The following is a 15,666-nucleotide window of genomic DNA, read 5'->3' as shown; positions in this document are numbered from 1 at the left end:
GTTTTCCTGCCATTTTCAATGTATTGGTTAGTGCACAGTGCCCCAACCTTAACCTTGTCAACACAGTTTCCTCTATCCTGTTTCCACTACCTACCCTAGTAACTTTGACACTCTTTTGAATTTGATATAGATGCCTCCCTTTCTCCTCTCTGTCCCACCTTTCTTGACACATTTGGTCGATTTTCTCCCAGATTACACATTTAACATCAGCTTTATTGATACTAATTTGATTTCTATCATTTCTTTCTTTAAAGCCCTCTTTGCCAACTCATTCACCCTCTCATTCCCCCTCACCCCTACATGCGCTGTAACCCAAATAAATTTTACCTGACCTCCCTGATTTGCTATTCTTTTTTTTTCTTTTCTTCCCAATTTGGAATGCCTTGTGGTGGCGTAGTGACTCGCCTCAATCCGGGTGGTGGAGGACAAATCTCAGTTGCCTCTGTGTCTGAGACCGTCTTATTACATGGCTTGTTGAGTGCGTTACCACGGAGAAATAGCGCGTGTGGAAGCCCACGCTATTCTCCGCGGCATCCACGCACAACTCACCACGTGAGAACCACATTATAGCAACCACGAGGAGGTTACCCCATGTGACCCTACCTTCCCTAGCAACCGGGCCAATTTGGTTGTTTAAGAGACCTGGCTGGAGTCACTCAGCACGCCCTGGATTTGAACTCGCGACTCCAGGGGTGGTAGTCAGCGTCAATACTCGCTGAGCTACCCAGGCCCCCTTATTTGCTATTCTTGTGACTGACTTATAGTACATCTTTACGACTGTTTGAATGGAAAGACCATAAACTTGCTAGGGCTGAGGATGAATCTGAGCATATCAACACCTTGTCTTGTCTAGTTTTTTCTACCCATCGTAATGCAACCAACATTGCCAACATCCCCACTATACACCCCCAACATATTGGATGTTCTTCTGTTGATTCCAATTCCTTTTGCTGGTATTGCCACCCCAAATCCTGTCACTCCTGTCTCAGGTTTCTTAGCACCATCCGTATAAATCTGTAAAATCACTATATTCTTTCATTACTTTATATTTGAATGCACTTACCAAACCAATTTTATATTTTTCTTTCCTTTTTATCTCTAATAAATACCAGTCTTCATCAGGCCACACAATCTTCCATGGAGCCACCACCAGATAAACTACTGAAGGGCTTATCCTCAGATCAAACACTCCAATTTTTTTGCTATGTCATTCCCTACCCGACTAAAGTTATCCCTCTGATACCTCCCATTCTCCCAGCACTCCTGCAACACTCCTTTTGTGGGGTGTGAATCATTGTGCCCCTGCAAATTAGCCCAGTAATTTGCCATCAGTTGCATCCTTTTTAATTCCAGCAGCAATTCTCCCATTTCTACCTGTAGGGCAGGTACTGGCAATGTTTTAAAAGCCCCACTGCACACTCTCAATGCCTGTGCCTGAATTACATCCAATTTCTTTCAAATAGACCTAGCTGCTGATCCATATGCTACACTGCTGTAATCCAGCATAGATCTTATCAAGGCCACATACATTCTTTCCAACGATGAGCAACTTGCTCCCCATTCCCTACCAGTCAAACATGTCATCACATTTATTACTTTTTTGCATTTTTCTTCTATTTTCCTGATATGGCCTGCCCATGTTAACTGTGAGTCAAAAAAGTTTAGAAACCATGAGTTTAAATTTAAATGTTCCAACCCTTTCTAATTTTTTCCCATACATCATTAGCTTCATCCCTTCCTCAATTCTTTCCTGGTGAAAAAGACCGTTTTAGTTTTTTCCACTGAGAACCTACACCCCAGTCTTAACCACACTCTACCACCGCATCAATTGCTCCTTGTACTTTTCTGAATGCATTCTCCATGTTCCTTCCTCTTTTCCACAAGGCCCAATCATCTGCAAACAGTGACCTACCTATATCTACTGGTACCTTTGAGAAGATGTCATTGATCATAATGATGAAAAGTAGTGGGATTATCACACTGCCTTGAGGTGTGCCATTTCTATCCGTGTACTGATTTGACAATTCTGACCCAATCCGTACTTGAATTTTTCTCCCAAACACTCTCCCACCAACCCCCATCTTGTGCAACTTAATTAACAATCCTTCCTTCCACATCATGTCATAGGCTTTTTCTATGTCAAAAAACTGACTCTTTATTTGCCTGGGCCTTTCTTATTTCATTCTCTAGCCTTATCACTGAGTCCATGGTATTCCTGCCTTCCCTAAAACCACTCTGATAACTTGCCATCATTCCTCTCTTCTCAAGCTCATATGATAACCTTTCTGTTATCATCCTTTTCATTATCTTGAATATATTTGATGTTAGTGCTATTGGTCTGAAACTAGTGGGTTTAGATGGAACCTTGCCAGGTTTTCTAATCAGAATCACTACTGCTTCTTTCCATGCGCTTGGTAATCTTCCCTCCTCCCACACTCTATTATAAAGCACAATTATTCACTCTATTATTCACAGCACAACGTGAAGACAGCTAGTGACTCGGGGGCACAGTGCAAAGTGAGTACAACGCATGTCCGCAAGAGACAGATATAGATTATTGATGTGAGTGCATGCCGCCAAGATGACAAGTGCAGTGCACTCATGCCAATACAAGACAAGACATGGAACAAAACTGAACCAGACAGAAGGGTCAGGATCCAGACACCATGCTCCAGACATGAAACAAGACCGACCGAAGAGCGCACGGCATGGAAATCAACAGAAACCGTGCGCTCACACCAAGACAGACAACGAAACACAAGACAGACATGGGACGATGATGTCATGGTCCTGTCAGACAGAAATCCAGACTGACAGAGTGACAGGACCATGACATAAGTGCCTTCTTAAAACTTCGAAGTAAACGGCCACTGTTATGATTGGCTAACATCGTACAGCCCCTCAAATTCAGCCATTTTTGAAACTCAATAGGAAGAAACTCCACAACATTATAAACTAAATTTCAGGGTTTACACATAACGCACATCCAACACATTGAATCCAAATATATTAAACTGTTCGTCTCAAGCACAACTGTAAACACTCAGCACCATAAACTATCAAACAGTCATGACATTTGAAATAATCATTTACTGTTTACTTATGATTTTGCAATCGGGTCCAAGTGTTTTTAACTGCCACATCCGTCAAAAACTGTTCCTTTGCAAAGGTTGAATCATTTTATGACTGGTTCACAAGCAATCCACGCTGATATGAGGCGAAAAACATGCAGTCCATGCTGAAATACACTGAAGACACATCCACATGACCCACACACATACTCCAAAGCACGATATGAACTGGACACACACACATCCAGTTTCCATTATCATCCTGCACTGAAATGCACATAGCCAGAAACGCATTCAAATAGTCAAAGATGTCCATCTAGTGCATGTTTACATGCACCAACATTTAAAAATAGAGCAGATGGGCACGAGAACGTGTGCATGACGCATTTGTGCTCAAAACAACAAGAGGCAGCAGCTGAATGAAACCGAATGGCTTCTCCTATTCAGAGTTGTAACTTGACACTGCGTCTTTTTAAAGCGGCACGAGATACATGACAACGACATCTGTCTAGTGCAGTGTTTCCCAACCACTGTGCCGCGGCACACTAGTGTGCTGTGAAAGATTGTCAGGTGTGCTGTGGAAAATTATCAAATTCCACAAAATAAATAAATGCATGAAAAAAAAAATAATTCAGGTATCCAAACACCTCACCTTTCGAGAAATTCGCATTTTGAAACCATAATCGGTCACTTCTGTGTTGTGAAGAGCAATGATTAATGTGCAAAAGTATTTATACACGTTAAGGGTCTTTCACATGACTCGCGTCATCATTGCAGAATACACTGAAGTCTATGAAGTGACGTCACTTTACACCAAAGTGTTTTTCACACACACGTTTTTGCTTCACCAATAATGTCTTTGAGAGTACTAAGCAACAAGAAATATTTAAAAACTGTCCAAATTTGTGAAGAGATATTGAATGACTCATAATTTCTTTTAATTAAATATTACATTATCGTTTACGAATATCAGAGACCCCAGTTATTTAACTAATTTAAATTCACCAAGAAAAGACCTAAACGAGTCCTTTTATTACTTTCTGCTATCAAAGCAACTGCAAGCTTTTTTTCTCTCTTCCAAATACATGTTTTCAATGTTTATTGTGCACACCTCCCGCTTTTTTATGTGGCAAACTCGTAAAATCGCCCCTCTGTGACACTTTCTGCAACTCTTGTCATGTGGAAGGCAATGCAGCACTTGACGCTGGCGTTGAACGCAGCGTTGATGCCTCGACACAACTCATGTGAAATGTGCTTTACAATGACGAAAGAACATTATTGAAACTCAAAATTATTATTATTTGTCTGTTATTGTGGTCTTTTCTGATCAAAGACATGTTCAGCAGTTTAAATAGGCTACTGTAGGAAAATGATACCGTAGATCTGCTTTGTGTTTATAATTCTTATACTGAAGTCAGTAGATTTGTAGCCATGAAAGTTTTAATAAAGGAGAAGGTAAGGACGTTAGTGAAACTCACTATTATTAGACTATTATTGATGTCTTTTTGGATGAAAAATAATGCTCAGACTGAAGGAAGACTATAGATCTGCTTTGTTCTTTTAATGCTTAAACACTATAAAGTCTCTTGGTAGATTTCGGTCTTGGTAGACGCGATCATTTGTCGCCACCTAATGACATTTCCAGAAGGGGTCACTGAACTAATCAGTTAATGAAATTGAACAAATTTGTGAAACAGAAGCAAGCCTCACCAAAATACTCTTTATTTTGCAGCTAATTCTGCACAATTGTAAACTTGAATAAACTTGAATCACTAAAACAGCTGGAATTGGTGCTTTTATCTTATTTAAAAAAAAAAAATATCCCCAGAAAAAATTTTCATGGACCAGTGATTGTCTTACCTTTTTCACCCCTCATGAGTTTGCATCCCTGTAATTTGTTGTGGCATTGCAAGAACAAATCTACAAATTTGAAAAGAAGCAAATTTGTTGTTTTTTCATTACCCATTTAGCGCTCTTGCCACCTATGACCTCACACAGTGTAGCCTACCTGTGTGACTTTTTTTTTGTTTTGTTTTTTTTGCATAGCCGAATTTCAAACATTACAAGTAAACACACTACTAAGACGGACAGAAAACATGGACAAGTTCTTGAAAAGGAAAAATATTGAAGATGGTTACCCTATGTGGGATAGTGGTGTGCCGTAGAATTTTTTAGACATTTTGTTTTTTGGGAAACACTGGTCTAGTGCATGTTTATACAAAATCATTCAAAAGAGTCCAGTTGTGTTTAGGAATAGTTAGTTGGCCACACTCAGTAGGCCTGTCTGTCCTGCTCCTTCTCTTTGAGTATGAACTGACCGCCAGTGGTAAAGGGTGTAAAGTAGGTGTTAATGTTTTTTCGCTATAGAGGTGGTCATGAATTAATGGGCTCCCTAGTGACATAGGGAAATCACAGAAATAGAGAACAAATCATTTTTGCAGTTTGGTTTCAATAAATGCCTTTATTACATTGGGGGATTAAGTTTTGAGTTCTGAAATTTACATTATGTTTTTATAGTAGAATGACCACTCATATGTCAAAATATCAAGGATGTCAATCAAGGAATCAAATTTGATTCCTCATGACATGACCCCTTTAATGCTGATTGTCAAAAATCTACCTCTGTGAGAATAGCCCGGTTTTTACCCCTTTTACAGGGGGAAAATATAGATTCTCAATTCAGAACTTCTTTTTCTTTGGATGCAGATTTATTATTTGTTCATAAAAGTATGTTATATGAACCAGCACTGTCACAGTTCTACATTTCTTACAAACAATCTTTGCATCTCTTAAATTTAAGATAGCAACTGAATAATTTTTTTTTAAATTTTAACCTAATTTCTTCCAAGGACTGCATGTATTGTGAGAAGCAACAAACCTTTCATTCTTCCCCGACAGTTTGTAAACACAATTCACACCACCAGTGCAAAGACTCCCCCAACAATTCCTGTGACGTCATTGTGTGTGATGAGGTTAACTCCTTATTGATACCTGATATTCACAAGCTTTAAAACATGTTTTCAACAAAGTGTTTTAAACAGTGCATATTTAAATGACTAAATATCAATTTTCAGCTTCTTATCCAAGGCATTTTAAAGTTCAGTTATTACAGGAACTGTCTCCATAGAGCAACTTCTTCCATACCACCTCCATTTAAACATAAATCAGACATTTCAGCAGAGTAAATGGTGTGTGCCATGAAATACAGGTTAGGTTACAAAGGAGCAACACCTAGTCATCAGATACTACTGTCCATTGTGACATAGTAACACAATTAAAGTGTTATGAAGTGTTAAGTTTATGCAGAAAGTGTAAAGGGCGGTGTTGCATAAGACAAACAGAGAGGTTGTTGATAGATGCACACTGACTTGAACTGGTTCAAAATGTTGCCAGTGTATTAAGCACATTACAAGTTTTTAATGCATTTTTGAAGCATTAGTTAGCCTGCAGAGCACTTACATGCTCAGTTTGCTTTGCTTTCCACCAGAAAGAACTAAACTTGAAAGTGGGTCAGACCCCAACTCAACCACAAACATCATGGCAAGTCCATGTAAGAAAAAAAATAAAAAAATAAAACCCACCACAAAAGTATGTCAAGATTGAGTAAGTGCCACAGACTTGAGAAAAGAATTGGATCTCACAGGTATGTACCTCTCAACACAATCCTGTAAACTTGCCATCATATTTATTATTATTATTATTTTTTTTTTAACAAAATAACATTTAAATGTTCTACATTAGCAGTGAGATCTAAAATTCAGTACATGTTACTCTAAAATGCAAGTGTATAGTATTCTATAAACTTTAAATATGTCTTTAAGGATGTTTTATTTATTATCCATGAATGTGCAGCTTTAGTGTGGAGTTGTTATTGTTGGCTTTACAATTTTATGATCTACAAATGATTTTATAAAACATTCAAAACATTATAACATTTTTATAATGTTAACACTGTATATAAACAATATTGTTGACATTTTTTGGAATGCTCTCTTTCCAGACCAAATCAAAAATGGAATTTTCAGGTGAGTTTGTCAAAAGTGAAGGTGTCTACCCCTCGTTTTGTTTACTTGACTACAACAGACACTGTGTGGATGTAGACCTACTGTATAACCAAGGCTAGTGCTGCACTGTTAATACTAATAGTTTTCTCAAATTGTAATAGATAAATAAAATAGTTTACTCAACTTAATCTTAATTTTTTGCAATTCTTACTGAGTTTAATTAAGTTACCATTACTTTCTAAACCCTAAAGTTTTCATTAATAAAAACATTTAAGTGGTCCTGATTAAACAGTATTTGAAATGTAACATTTTTGCAATCATCACTTATACATATATATATATATATATATATATATATATATATATATATATATATATATATATATATATACGTTCTTTAAACTTTGGCTTTGAGTACTACTAACTAAAATTATCAAGTACAAGACTGCAGCAATGTGGAATATTCATAAGCCTTTGCGCTTGAATAAATTATGTATATTTGGTCAAAACAAGGGAACTTTATTGTAGAAAAATAATAATGTTATTTAAAAATGTATATAGTTTTAATTCTTATAACTATTGTTGTTGTTTTGTTGTAGCTGGTTGATAGTTGTGATTTGTGTAAAGTAATCATGAGGGTGATTATTCTTACCTCTGGTGAACTTGGAGCCTGTTAAATTTAAGCCATTCACCTTTACTCCATTGTACTTTGCAAAAGTGCAGATTTATGTGCACTAAGAAGTACTGAGGAGAATACAATGTGCCATATGGCTAACCGAGATTACAGGCATAATTCCTCTTATACTTGAACCAAATAATTATGTTAACTTAAAAAAAAAACAAACAAACAAAAAAAAAAAATAAAAAACAGATAGCCTTAAACAATCTTAGTAAGGTCAACTAATTAGATTTTATAGTGTACGAAAGACATATTTGAACTTGCCCATTAACCCAAATAGTAACTCTATATGATGTGAGTATTTATGATAATCATTTTAATGTCTCTTGCATTAAAATATGCACTGATGGATTGTATAACTTCAAAGTCTGAGCATGAAAGTTGAGGTCTGCAGATATGAGGTTCATGAACCAGACTGTTCATTGTGTCAGAAGGATGAGCTAGTCATCACATTAATTTTCATTCATAATAAGCAATAGATGTGTAGTAAATGAATAAACAATAAATAATAAGCAATGCATTTTGCATTTGATACATTAACCCGCCATTTCTCTTTATACTCCACCAGAGGTCAGCAGAATGATGCCACACCCAGAGCCTTATCGCTGCCCTTCTCCTCTGGAGCCCTTGATCAGGGTCAGAGATGTTTATAACAGTAATACATTATGTCTGTTGTATATGATGATCTTTACAGTCTAAGATGGCCATTATTTACATTTGTTTTATTTTAGATTGTTCAGTTGTTTGTTCACAAAGACCAAACCCTGGAGGAGGTTGTGGCAGAAGGTTTGTTCATCAACTGCATGAGCATTGCATAGAATAGAATACTTCAAAATAAAACTAGAAAAGGAAAGATTGACAAACTCAAGACAAACGTTGTCAGAAAGGCTTTGTTTAAAATAGTATTAAAAACTTTACATTTAAAAATAGATTGAAGGAAATTTTTGTCTCAGGTTAGGAATATATATATATATATTTTTTTTAAGTTGAAAAAGATGAAAAAGTTTGTACAGTAACAGATTTCAGGCTTTCTGTCAAGCCAACAAAACCATTAAACACTCATATTTCCTACCTTTTAATATTTTAAGCATGTTGTGGAATAAGGTCTAACAATAGATACGTGGTGAAGGATGATGCTGGGAATAAAGTTTTAGATATTTGTGAAGAGAATGAGTGGTGTACCAGGCAATGCTGTGGTCCAGCACGCTCCTTCATAATGAGTGTTATGAACAACTCAAATCATGAGGTCATCAGGCTGGTGCGACCATATGTTTGCAACTGCTGCCAAAATGAGGTATGAATATTATCCTTGTTTTTTCTGGCTTTTAATTATGTAGTGCACAACCCATTTTATACTAAAATAAGATATGAAGTGACTCCCACTTTCTTTTTACTTTAAAAGTAAAGATTTGTGTAAATATTTTAGCTGGAGGTTCAGTCACCACCGGGGATTGCCATTGGAAATGTTCGACAGAACTGGCATTTTTGCAGAGCTAAATTCACTGTTGAGAATGAACAAGGTCAACCAGTGTTTAAGATTGTGGGTCCAACTTGTACCTGCTGCACGGATGAGAATTTTGAGGTGATGCACAACACACACAAAGACATTCACATGAATCTTTGGTTTTGATTTAAAATGTGACCTACTGTGATCTGTAAAACAAGTCTTTTTTGCTGTATTAACACTGGCAAAAGTAAACTTAATCTAATCAATAAGTAAAATCCAATACAGATTTCTAAACACACACACACACACACACACACACACACACACACACACTTAGGCCTACCTTGAATCCCTAAAAGTAGGCAGACCTATTTTCATATTAAAGAGAGAAGAAAGTAAGACTTTTTTTAGGCATTTTGGGACTGATTTTGAGTAATCAACTTTGCGTGTTATTACATGTTGTTGTTATTATCTGCTTTATGCTGTAACCACAGCTGATGTCTTTGAATGGGGCAGTGATAGACAGATCAGTTGGCAAGATCTTCAAACCTTTCACGTATAGTGGGCCAAATGCGGCTGCAGATTTTGTGCTGAAATTTCCAAGCAGACTGGAGGTCAAACTGAAAGCAGTTATATTGGGAGCCTGCATACTTATTGTAAATATTTGTATTTTTTTTTTTTTTTTTAGAAATCAGTGCTGTAATACCAGATTTTTTTTTTACTGTTTATTATAACTAAATATTACTCAATTCATTTTCAGGACTGCATGTATTATGAAAAGAAGTGATTTTGCTTTTCACAAAAGTGAAATTGTGAGTGTTTCCTTTTTTGCTATGTTTTTCTCATAATTAAAAATCTTAAAATGTTTTATCACAATCAGTTTCAATTCCTAACTTTTGAAAAACTTTGTACTTACACTTTGCAAATATTATTAAAGGTGCTGCAAAATAAACTTCATTATTATAATATACCTTTTCCATTTTTTGGTTTACTGTTTCCACTTGTTGCTCTTTCTCATAAGAAAGTTACTCTGGTTAATGGTGTTGTCGGAAAGTGGGGCAAACCCCAGACTAACCACAAACACTTAGTGCAATTCTTGTTAATTCTATGTGCTTGTGGTGGGGAAATCTACAGTCCTCCACCTGGCTTTGGGTTGCATGTCTTGGAAAATCTAAATGCTACATGATGTTCTTAGTGAAAGCCTCGTGACAGGCAAATTTAATTGAACAGGTTTGTAAATGTTCTCCTTTTTGTTCTTAATGCAGGGTCTCCGAAGGAAGACACAGAAGAAAATGAGCTCTTCAGACCATTCTGCAAATCAAGCCATAGCTTTAGATACATTTTTCTCCATTATGCAATAAATATCTGAATATTGTTTTTCTGACTTTTTTGTCCATAACATCTCCATGCAGAGTCCTATAAACCTCACCATACCCCCTCAGTGCTAAACTGTACCTTTTAAGATACAAGGGCCGTCGGTAATGCTTTACAATAAGGTTGTATTTGTTAAAGGGGTCATGACATGAAAAAATGTCTTTTGATATTTAAGAGGTCATTGTACTATAAAAACATACTGTAAGTTTCAGAACTCAAAACTTCCTCCTCACAGCAAAAAGAACATTTTGTTGAAACCACGCTGCCAAAACGACTCGTTCTCTACTTCCTCCATATTGCGATGTCACACCATGGTAGACATTTGTACCTAACCGCCTCCACAGCACATCAAAGCCTAATTTACCTTGTCACTTCTGTAGCCCACCAGTAGCGGTGAGCAGTGAGATGGCAAGGAGAGAAAGCGGGTCAGTCAAGAGCAGAGAGCCAATCAGAACAGTGGGCATGTACTATGAAGTCTTAAAAGAGAAACAGCACTAAAACTGAGTGTTTCTGAATGAGGGTGGAAAATTATCATGTTTTACAAATATATGACTGTTTTTTGTGCAACTAACTTTGCTGATATTATAAGTGAACCTCAAGGAACATATTAAAATAATAAAAAAAGGCATGTCATGACCCCTTTAACATTAGTAAATGCATTAGGTATCATGAACTAAAAACAAACTATATAACTATATTGCTTAAATTGATCAAAGAAAACTGCACAAATCTCTGTCTTGGCTTCTAATACAATTGAAAACTTTTATTGCAGCACTTTTTGCTAATGTTGTATCCTTCCTCGTTTTGTAATTCGCTTTGGAAAGTATCTAGACTTGGAATCTGCATAATGCTTCTCTGTCTTTAAGGACTTAAAGTGCCCTGTTTTCTTTTTTATTTATTAATTTTTTTGTCATTTTTGCATTTTTGACTTTAACACATTACATTACATTTAGTTTCTATTATGATATGGAAAACCCTGAATTTAATATGTGATACAGATAGGTCATATATATTATACATAATGTGCTGTACCCATTCAATCTTGAAGTCTACATATATATTCAGAATAGCCAAAGTAACCCAGCAATTTTGTCATGTTTCCCCTTTTTAAACATTATTGGCTGTTAAGGGGTTTAAAAACCAACAAAAGATATATGCTTTTAATTACTGCAGAGTTGTATAATTTTGTCAGTCAGTAGCCTGGCAACCTCTACACATGGTGTTCCCCAGTGGTGTAGAGTGTCACTGGTGTATTGTTAGTTCACATTATGTAAGAGAAGAGAGAATCTGAATAAGTGTGAAAAAATGTTTTTGCACACCAGTGCTGATGCCTCTGACTCATTTATTGAAATAGCTTGGTAAAAACACATTAAATGTGCACTTAAGACTGATTCACTGCCTTTAATGCTGCTTTATTCTTCCTGAACATTGTGCACTGAAATGTTAAACAAAGACTTTGTGTCAAGTGAAACAGTCTTGGCTGCTGTTATGAATTCTTGCATTCAAACGTGATACTTTTCAAGCAAAGGCTGCAATATGCTGGCTTTTTTTTTTTTTCTCATACAAAGTTAGTGTAAATGGCTCCTAGTGAAACACAATACGTTCACACCTTCAGCCGTGTACTGACACCCCCAGCCAAGCTGAGTGAAAGAACACATGAATAATTTCTATGTTACTCACAGTTTTGCTGACAGCTTTGTTGTGTAAATCCTGAGCAAGTAGTGTAAAACCATCATCACACCTTAATTATTAGTAGTTTTGATATTTAGTGCATCATTTCTTTGTGTATACCTGAATAGACTGCTGTATGTCTTTGTTTTAGTGGCAGTTCTTAGAAAGCAAATATAAGATTGCAAGCTTTTTAAAGGATGTAATGTTTTCTTGCCATTGTGTTTCAATACAGAGGAACATTATTCAATTCTCCAGTCATGTTTTTGCAAGGTGAGTGAGTGAAATAATTATTTTATCATCATTTAAAGTCATGAAAAGTTTCCACTTTTCATGCAAAAGCAAATTAACTGCAATATTGGTTTGACTTGCAATTGACATGAAATATCAATTTGAATAGAATTTGTTTTATTATTTGAGAAGAAAGATAATGTAGAGTGATACGAGAGACACAAAACTAGCACAGCTGCAGATAATTGGTTGCCTGGGAAAACGGTCAGTTAAAGAGTTTATAGCTCATTATACAAATATGTTTGACCGCAGAATGCCACAATTGACCAATCAGAATAAAGTGTTCCAGAGAGCTGTTTAACAAATATACAACTTTAAATGTATACACTGACCACATTTACATGTACTTAAAAAACGGTTTATTCCAGGGTTTTTGGAGAAAGGGGCATTCTGAAATGTCATGTAAACAAGAATGCTCATTCCTTATGCTCTTTAAGGGATTAAGAGAAAGCAGTTTAACATACATGGACATGTAAACACATAAGCCGTGTTGTTACACAGCTGCGGCATTTCACAAAAACCTAGGGTATGGCAAAAACCCTTGGTGACTTTGTTTGAAGTCACCATTATTGTGTTTAGTATTCCCTTTAGATGGGACCTTATCTTATTTATTTCTAATTAAATTTCTCCCAGTTGGTGCAATTGTATTCAAGAACACAATATATTGTACTGTGATGTATGGAGAAAATAGTCATTTTAGTGGTTGACTTTATGTCAGACCATGAAGTATAAACTACACCATATGATGCATTTGAAAGTAAATTTATAGTATAATTTTAAATGTACAGTGAGGAAGGAATGTTTTCAAAGCTAGGCTGTATGGTTGGTTTTATCGTTCATTATCTTTTTAATCATGAGTGTTCAATCAGACACACAAGATATCAACACTCAGCTTACAAATCTCAACGATGGTGACAATTAACAAGCACTTTAGATAAAAAAAAAAAAAAAAAATACACATGATCACTGTGATTCTACAACACAGCACTGCTACATTACAGTAATTTATTGGTCCTGTTCACTGTGAAATCACAGTAGAGTTGTCTTTTAATTTTAATTATTTGTAGAAATACTACTGTAAAAAATACTGTGAAAGTCATGCAGCTAGTAGCCAGGAATTTACTGTAAACTCTCAGCAATTTTTTTTTACAGTGTGCATAAAGGGCATAAAGTGTAAGACATTAAATGTATTAAATTGTGTCATTTCGCGATTGTCCTGCTGGTGTCTGCATAAGTCATGTATCGCCTTACTCCAGAACACTAGCTCTATGACCATTTTCAAGTACTACTTAAGTTACGATACCTTTGGTACACAGCCCATAAGATGATTCATACAGACTTTCTATGATACACTTGGGCTTACGATACTTTTTGGTAATGAGGCCGACACAGACTGAAATGACAAACAAACTGCATCTCAATGAGGTATATATTTTCCCAGTTTTGTCTGCATGCTGGTGTATGGCATACTCTGCCATATGCAAACACCGCCCCAGTTGTCCAACAACTAGTCAACAAAGCGAAAAAAATGCAACATTTCTGGGAATACAATGGGAAAATCACATACACTATAAACTACCATTCATGCACACCGATGTAAAAAATCGATGATCCCTCATGTTGCATATATGTGCTAGTACTTCGGGGGAATCCCAGAGTTTTACATAAGAGGGAAACCCCACTATTGCAGCGCAATTTTGCTGCAGGATAGAAAGTTAAGGAAACAAGTGTTGCAGGGAAATTACTTTATCATGGAGAAAGCTGCTTACTGACTAATCCGCATGCACAGTATACAGGAGTAAAGAGTATGCTGTTTATACAGTACATGTAAACTGGAATGTATGGGATCAAAATCCCACCAAAACTATTGTGGTCACGGATCCAAAAATAATAAGCGCAGATAAAAAAAAAAATAAGTGCAAAAATAAATAATAAGTGCAGATAAAAATAATAAGCGCAGACAAAAAAATAACAAGCATGAATCAAAAATATATAAACACATTTAATATATGCTGCAAAAAGACAAAAAAAAAGGAAAAAAAAAAAACAGAAAAATTAAAGCAAAGTCATCAGAATTGCAAAGTAAGGTTATATTACTGTTTTTGTGCTTTCTGACTATTTTGCTCATATTTCCATTTTTTGTACGCTTACGCTGTATCTTTCTTTGCTTTTGTTTCCAAGTTCTGCTCTTGGTTTTCCAAAACTTGTGAGTAGAGTTTCATGTAAATCAGGGGGCGTTTTGCATATATATATATATATATATATAAAAAAGCTGGGTTGGTGTGGATGTTTGATGCATGTTTTTATTAGCTGTACCAATGTAGTGGCGAGTTCAGAACCCAACTTGATCTGCTTTTTCATGTTGCTGAAGGTGCCGTTATGTACTGATCCTACGTTGGCATCATTGGCATGGCTACATGTAGTTTCTTTTTCCACAATACTGCAACGAAATCAGAAACAGGTGACCAAGCGTCCCCACGTCAATAAATAATGCAATAAAGTTGACTGACTTTGGATGCTCTTTATTCACAAATAGTCGCATATTTAGGGACCGTCTCTAAAGGTACAGGCAACATCGGAGCATACATATCCAAAACATTTACAAACATTTACATAACACGGAGTATACAACTTCAGTAACATTTAAAGCAAATGACTTACAGTCATACAACCAACTCCAAAGTGTGCATGTAGGTAGCAGCAATAATAACGTCACCTCCCCTCTTCGAATGATTGGCTAGAGGAGCTGTCAATCAAGAACTCGTGACCAACAGGGACGCAAAACGCCCCCTGATTTACATGAAACTCTACTCACAAGTTTTGGAAAACCAAGAGCAGAACTTGGAAACAAAAGCAAAGAAAAATACAGTGTAAGCATACAAAAAATGAAAATATGAAAGCAAAACTGTCAGAGAGCACAAAAAAACAGCAATTTAACCAAGGAAAACATGATTTTGTTTGCAATTCTGGTGACTTTGCTTTCATTTTTCTGCTGTTTTTTTTTTTTTTTTTTGCAGCATATATTAAATGTGTTTATATATTTTTGATTCATGCTTGTTATTTTTTGATCTGCACTTTATATTTATTTTTGCGCTTATTATTATTTTTAAATCGCGCTTATTATTTTGATTC

The 15,666-nt window shown here is 36.0% G+C and overlaps 1 protein-coding gene across 1 annotated transcript; it reads left to right on the top strand.

The window, feature by feature from the left end:
• Positions 1 to 6,608: 6,608 nt before the first annotated feature.
• LOC127442205 (phospholipid scramblase 1-like) lies at positions 6,609 to 12,301 on the top strand. Its single transcript, XM_051700053.1, has 10 exons — positions 6,609 to 6,621; positions 6,688 to 6,714; positions 7,072 to 7,096; positions 8,323 to 8,390; positions 8,486 to 8,540; positions 8,859 to 9,048; positions 9,181 to 9,336; positions 9,696 to 9,857; positions 9,962 to 10,013; positions 10,467 to 12,301. The coding sequence occupies exons 1-9, from the start codon at positions 6,609 to 6,611 to the stop codon at positions 9,986 to 9,988; spliced, it is 723 nt and encodes a 240-aa protein (XP_051556013.1). The 3' UTR covers positions 9,989 to 10,013; positions 10,467 to 12,301.
• Positions 12,302 to 15,666: the final 3,365 nt, after the last annotated feature.

The sequence above is a fragment of the Myxocyprinus asiaticus genome, chromosome 6 (genome assembly GCF_019703515.2).
Source record: "Myxocyprinus asiaticus isolate MX2 ecotype Aquarium Trade chromosome 6, UBuf_Myxa_2, whole genome shotgun sequence".
NCBI classification, from domain to species: domain Eukaryota; kingdom Metazoa; phylum Chordata; class Actinopteri; order Cypriniformes; family Catostomidae; genus Myxocyprinus; species Myxocyprinus asiaticus.
Note: the sequence above shows the minus strand (reverse complement) of the source record. Positions and strands in the feature narration are given on the sequence as shown.

Excerpts from the sequence above, each read along its gene's own strand:
- LOC127442205 (XM_051700053.1), top strand. Across the intron at positions 7,097-8,322 it reads ATCAAAAATGGAATTTTCAG|AGGTCAGCAGAATGATGCCA; the intron begins GTGAGTTTGTCA and ends ATACTCCACCAG. Across the intron at positions 9,049-9,180 it reads GCAACTGCTGCCAAAATGAG|CTGGAGGTTCAGTCACCACC; the intron begins GTATGAATATTA and ends TAAATATTTTAG.